At 42.1% G+C, this 6,436-nt stretch overlaps 1 protein-coding gene and 1 pseudogene across 1 annotated transcript; both read right to left on the bottom strand.

Moving 5' to 3' along the window:
• Positions 1-308: 308 nt before the first annotated feature.
• Positions 309-1,131, bottom strand: LOC108981794 (annotated as a pseudogene).
• A 4,069-nt stretch (positions 1,132-5,200) lies between these two features.
• Positions 5,201-6,436, bottom strand: LOC108981799 (protein PHOSPHATE-INDUCED 1-like). The gene has a single exon (XM_018953049.2). It carries the CDS (start codon positions 6,323-6,325, stop codon positions 5,369-5,371), a length of 957 nt encoding a protein of 318 aa, XP_018808594.1. The 5' UTR covers positions 6,326-6,436; the 3' UTR covers positions 5,201-5,368.

Genomic DNA, 6,436 nt, shown 5'->3' with positions numbered 1-6,436 from the left:
ACTAGCATAAAAAAAAACTAAAATGTACTCATTATATAGAGTTTATTGAGCATGTGTTTTTCTTGTTATATATGTGTGTGTGCGTATAATTTTATCATGATGATCAAGAAATAATCAAGACAACCATGACGATCTGAACCAAACTAGTACTATTCTAAATACGAAATTGAATCAAAGATTGAATGGAGATATATAGATTCATAAAAAAATGAGTTAAAAAAATGAATTAATATGAATATAATATTTCCTTGTACATTTTAGCTTAGGACACGCAACTCTAAAATACGTTATTAACATGCATCCATATCTCAAACGAACGTTTTGCACTTGGAGGTATGAGGGTCCCACATCACTCGCACCACGTTCAACCCGACTGCATTAAAGCTAGCTCCTGTCGTCTTGTCCACCAATATCTCCCCTGATATCTTGGAAAAGCCCCCTTCCCGAATATACTAGTGCACACCGACACCACTTCCAACGACCCCTCCGACGGTCCATGATAGTAACCATTATCAAACGGATTTGTCACCGCTCCTGCCAATACTGTTGCCAGGTTGATAAACATTCCATCGACCCCGACGTCTCCTCTAGGCGAAACCAACGACGGGGTTTGAGGCCCGTATATCGACTGGTGAAACGGCCAAGCGCACTAGCCCGGGCACTAGGTTGCCTGATTACCCACCCAGGCGTATGCGTACTTGACTTTCTTGTATGATGCGTACCCGTGGGTGCCGCACTCGCTCATGCACAACTCCTCAACAGCTACGTCAGCCGAGGTAAGCACGACGTTTATGGCATTGCTCTTGCGACCTGCTGATCTGAAAGCCAGAAGTGTAATTTGCTCTTTCGTCAGCAATTTTCCGAGCGAGTATTTCTGGTTAAGGATTTGGTTCCCAAGGACGAGGGTGCATGGGCCTCCTTTGTATTGTCTCGTGGTACTCCACCACGATTTGACGGAGGTGTGACGTGGGGTTTTGGGGGCATTAAGAGAAAGTACGAAGTCGACGAGTACGGAATGTTGGGCGATGGAGAACTTCCCATACAAGAGGAGATTAATGGTAATGTTTCCCTTGAGAAGTGGATGTCGTGGCACTTAAGGATAATTGGTGGTTGTTTTACCGAAGAGAGCATATGCGCGAGCGCGAGGTGGCGATGGTAGGGTTAGGCAGAGGAAACGATGAAAAGCGAGATGAGGATGCAGAAGCGGTAAAAAGAAGCCATTGAGAGTGTAGCTAGGAATTACTTGCTGAGGAGAATGTGGGAGTGTGTTATATACATACGTACGTACGTATGTATGTATTTATCTAACACGTTCAAACAGCAAGCTGGGCTGAAGTCGGAGTGAGAGGCAAGTTGTGGTGAGGCGGTGTGAGTTTGACTAGTTTAATTGTGGCAGCTGTATCTTGGGAAGGAGTACTTGTCGACTCTTATTATGTTTGATAATTGATATATAGATACATCGAGGATTTGATCTGATATATTCTCTCGTTTTATAAGTACCTCGTGGGAGACACGATTCTTAAAGGGGGATTATACCTCAAAGGAGTTAATGGAGCTCCTCGATAATAGATCCCTCTCTTGCTTATTCTAGTGAGAACGTCCTTACTATATAAAAAAGAATAGTTCACGTTGTTTAATTCGTCCATACTTCGCGAAGATTCAGGAGTCGTGACTCGTACTCATGTTCTCAGAACAAGTCTGAATAGGCCATTAAGGTCCATCTCACAAAGCAATCTAAGCCTAATTATCAGACCAATTATGCGGCCTATAATCATTACAGACCAATCATAAAGGGATCCAAGCCCACTTCTCTCTCTTTTGATTCGTAGTCTTGTAGTAGTATAAATTGGGGGTTCACTTAATATAAATCCACTAATTGAGACCTTGGAAACTAACAAGCCCAGTGGCAATGCTACAAATCCAGCTTGACGATAAAGAATCCAATGGTATTGCTAATCGACAGACTACGGCTGAAATCCCAAGAGTTTTTTTTTTTCTTTTTTACTAAGCGAGCAAATTTCTATTAAAAACGGAAAGGATGATACATGAGGAGAGAGTGGGGTTCCCCAACAAACGCCCCATTACAAAAAACTACAGTGCAAAGGAGGTGGAAAAACAAAAAAAAAAAAGAAAAAAAGGTTTTGGGAACCAATTTCTTAGTCCATACCCATGCCCTACAAAGAGGACGCTGTCTTAAAAGACGAAAATAACCAGTTTGCAAAGTTATGTGAACTATGGAACCACTGCTGGTGGCGATGGAGCCTCCGTTCGAAGCAGTGATGTCCATCGCCACCAGCAGTGATGGTAGTGGGTGCACTACAGTTTCTTAACTTGAAATGTTTTTTGGAGAGATCCGTAGTCAATTTTCCAAGATCATTGGTTAGGAAAAACGATAGCATAGTAAAAAGCACGGCAACATATGGGCTAATCTACGGCTGATCATTTGCCTTCCCGCGCATCAATGGTGGCGCGTGGCAAATCCACGACCTTTGGAGGAGAAATGATTGGATTGCCTTGAACTCTTGTTGGAAGGTTTACCATCATTTTTCTTTGCATAAAAGGCAGTATACTGTGGAGAATCTGGTGTATAAAGGTTGAGGTGAGTCTCATAACTTTGAAGTAAGGGGACTACTTCACTGTAAGAAGGCATTGGTGGCTTGAGCATCGAGGTAGTGAATGGTTCATACCGTGCACCAAGTCCTGTAAGTAAGGAAAAAACCTTGTTCTTGTCATTAACCACATGTCCAATAGCAGCAAGGCTATCACATATCACCTTGAATTTTCGAAGGTATTCATTTAGAGAAACTTCATGAGTTTTCTTCATGTATGTGAGTTGTTGAGTGAGTTGGAATTGACGTTCTTGAAAGGACTAGGCATAGGCTTCCTTGAGAGCTGCTCAAACCTGTGTTGAGGTATCAAGGCCAATGGTATGACCAAGAGCCTCTTCTGCTAAGGTTCCAATGATCCGACCTTGGAGTAAACGATCTATTATTTTCCATTTTTTGTATTCTGGATTGGGGGCAGTAGTACAGCCATCGGTTGCTGGAAGTACAACAACTGGGGATTGGCTTTCTCTAGTGAGAAATTTGTGATCTCTTGACTTTCAGCAAGTGCAAGGACTTGCTTGCTCACGCCAGAGTGGGTAATTTTCAAGCTTGAGCCTAAGGGTAACAAAATTTTCAACGTTGAGAGAAGTGAAAGACATTATAATGCTCTAGTACCAAAAAGAAAATAGACAAAATAGGATAGATTATGAAATCTCACCACACCAAATTAGTGTGTGGTCGTATATCATTTATACAACTTTCTATCTCTTTAGAAATGGATAATTACAAAGTAAAAGGTTAAACACAAGGCTGCTATAGTGCCAAAGTTATTGGCAGAGATTTTGATTGAGCTTGAGCCTTGATCTGCAGATGTATATCTTCTGAAGTTCCCAAGTCTTCATCCATGATTTGAGCAGAAGTTGTAGACACCGAATCCTCTATTTTATTATAAGAGCTACAACTCCATCCTCCTCTTCGACGAAAGCACTCGAAGTAATGGAATTTTCTAGAGAGAATGGAGAGGTTCTCTCTCTATACCAAGTTATGAGCGATACGCATCTTCTATATATTTAAGAGTTGATAGTACCAAATACTACTTAAGAGAAAATAAATGACAAGAACCCTACAGAAAAGGAACAAAATATATTAATTCGTATCATTTTTGACCGGATATGTGTGTGTATAAATATTACCTGATAAGTATCTATCATGTTTTATTTCATTTTTAATGGAAAAGTTTTTAATCGGTCTTTTGAGGTTTTCCTTTATATAAATTTGTTTTAATGGTAAGCTAGCTACGTGTAGCAAAATACGTGGGTGACATTCTAAGAGTGTTATTTATTGGTTTACATGTGGAACAATGATGCACTTATGTTCCAAGTTATGGCTCGTGGTTTGAGTTATGAGTGGATGGGCCGCTCTATGTATTGGACCACCATTAACATTGAAAAAATATAAGAAGCAATCGCAAATTGAACTCTATGCCAACTACCTAGCATTAACTGTATCTGAACCAAACTGTTATTAATTAATTATGAGAACTATTTTGGACGTATTTCGTACCTATCGAGAGGACTCCTCAGACAATTAGGAGGTGGACGAGGACAGTTAGGAGGTGGACTAAAGGACCTACAAACATACAAATAAAGAAGAGAGCTCGAGTGTGATCAAGGGATCCTCTAATGCTTAAACTAGTTTTTCTTTTTAGGAAGTGTTTACTTTGCCCGTAAATTCTGTGAGTTTGATCTTACTTTGATTAGGCTTTTATACTAGGCAGTTTGGAGTTTTGTTGCTTTCATCCCAAGGAGTTATCTCATCATGCCTCATGCACACGAATCAGTTAGGGGGAGTGATACCCTAAGGAAAATAATTAATGCGGCGTTGAGCTTTGACTCACGTCTCGGTGCCCCCTCAGTCAAGTCCAACGAGTCCCTCTCTCTCTCTCTCTCTGCGATGAGAGTCAAGGTTATTCTTTTGACACACATTCTCATGGCTACTGCTTCACAACCATCAGTGTAGTAGTCATGGTTACCTCTCCCACACGCTTCCTAGCAACTGCTAACTAGAGACTTAAGGAGTTTGTGCCTTTTTCGCTTGTCCTGGTAGCGCCCACATTCCTTTTCCCAAGTGAATGGTGGTTATAGCTTTTCCCGTACGCTTCTTGGTAGCTACATGCTAGTGATGATTCAAGGCGATTGACAGGTCGTCATATGTCACCCCTGGCAACTTCTGTCGACGTCTCATTAGTCTTAGGCTGGGCCGAACAAGCCTCTCACTTAATGGGACAAGCCCACCAAAGCTGTCATCTTCACTTTGCCAGACCGATGGGCCTCCCTTTGGATCGTAGGATCTTGGACTCTTGGATTGGGCCTTTTTACCCTCTCCAAGAACGGTTTTAAAAATGTTTCCTGGCAAAGGTTGTCTTAATCTCTTCATATGGGAGGGCCTAGGCGCCCACGTACTTGGGACCCCAAATAATGTATAAAGTTAGCATGTATCTATTATGTGTACTTACTACTTACAGCTATTCTTGACATTGATATTCTTTTCGAATTTTGGGGGACCCTATAAAGCTGTTAGAATAGAGCCGTAATTTTCATGGCTAAGATTTTTTTGGAATAATGAAGAGAAACAGATTGAAAAGAACCCCAAGATTGAAAATAGCATATGAAGAAATTTACTTTTTTATTATTTAAGCATCATATCAATAAGATATGTAAAAGAATTTTGTGAAAACAATCTAGGAGTTGTAACGATCTCTCTTTTGTCTACTGTCTACTATATTGTATACACTAACAACCGATATTTAGGCAGATCTCTTCTCAGACTAGCGTGGAACAGGTTTTCGTAGAGGGGTCGAAGAGTGCTGGAAGCAAGTATTTCCTTCCATCAACACCATTTGCATTATAGCTAGCACCAGTCGTGGGGTCCAACAAGAGGTCCCCGGCATAGCCAGGGTAAGCCCCCTTGCCATACACACCCGGACAAGCCGATGCAGCTTCGAGTGGCGCCTCCTTTGGACCCTGGAAGTAGCCATTTCCAAATGGGTTGGTAGCTGTACCGGCTAAGAGACTTGCCAGGTTGATGACCATGCCGTCCAGACCCACATCGTTGTTGGGTGCAACCAAAGGCGAGCTCTGGGGCCCGTAGATGGGCTGGTGGAATGGCCATGCGCATTGACCGGGGCACTGAGTCTCGGAATTGCCAACCCAAATGTAAGCAAACCTATCGCTCTTACCCTTCACGGATGCACTCTTGGAAGATCCGTGGGTACCGCATTTGCTTGAGCAGAAACCTTCCACAGTCACGTCCGCTGAAGTCAGAACCACGTTAATGGCATTTTTCTGGCCTCCCTTCCATGCCAATTCAATTATTTGCTTATTCGAGAGTGATTTACCCAAATAGTAACTCTCATCGACCGTCTGAGAACCCAATGAGAGGACAAGACCGGAGGGCTTCTTGGAGTTGACGAGGTCGTAGTATTTCTCGATGGTTTTCCACCATTTGGAAACTGAAGGTTGCGCCGTGGTGGGCTTGGAAGTAGAAAGGGAGGTAATGAAATCTGAGATGATGGCTCGTTGGGATGGCTTATATTTGCCATACCAAATCAGATTTACTTGAATTTGACCAGTAAGAAGAGGGCCATTGTGATATTGGAAGAGCAAAGTGTTTTGGGTTTCATCTGACTCAGCAATTCTCCTCGCTGCCAAGCCGAAATGGAAGAGGGAGATGACAAGGAGCAGTTGTAGTAATAGATTGATGTAAACCAAAGATGCCATTATAAATTTCAGGATTGTAATCTCAGAGAGGGTTACACACTACAAAAGATGAGCTTAGTAGAAAGCAGAGAAAGCTATGCAGATGGAGTTTGGGATGTGGAGAATGAGTTT

This window comes from Juglans regia, chromosome 8 (assembly GCF_001411555.2).
Source record: "Juglans regia cultivar Chandler chromosome 8, Walnut 2.0, whole genome shotgun sequence".
NCBI lineage: Eukaryota > Viridiplantae > Streptophyta > Magnoliopsida > Fagales > Juglandaceae > Juglans > Juglans regia.
Note: the sequence above shows the minus strand (reverse complement) of the source record. Positions and strands in the feature narration are given on the sequence as shown.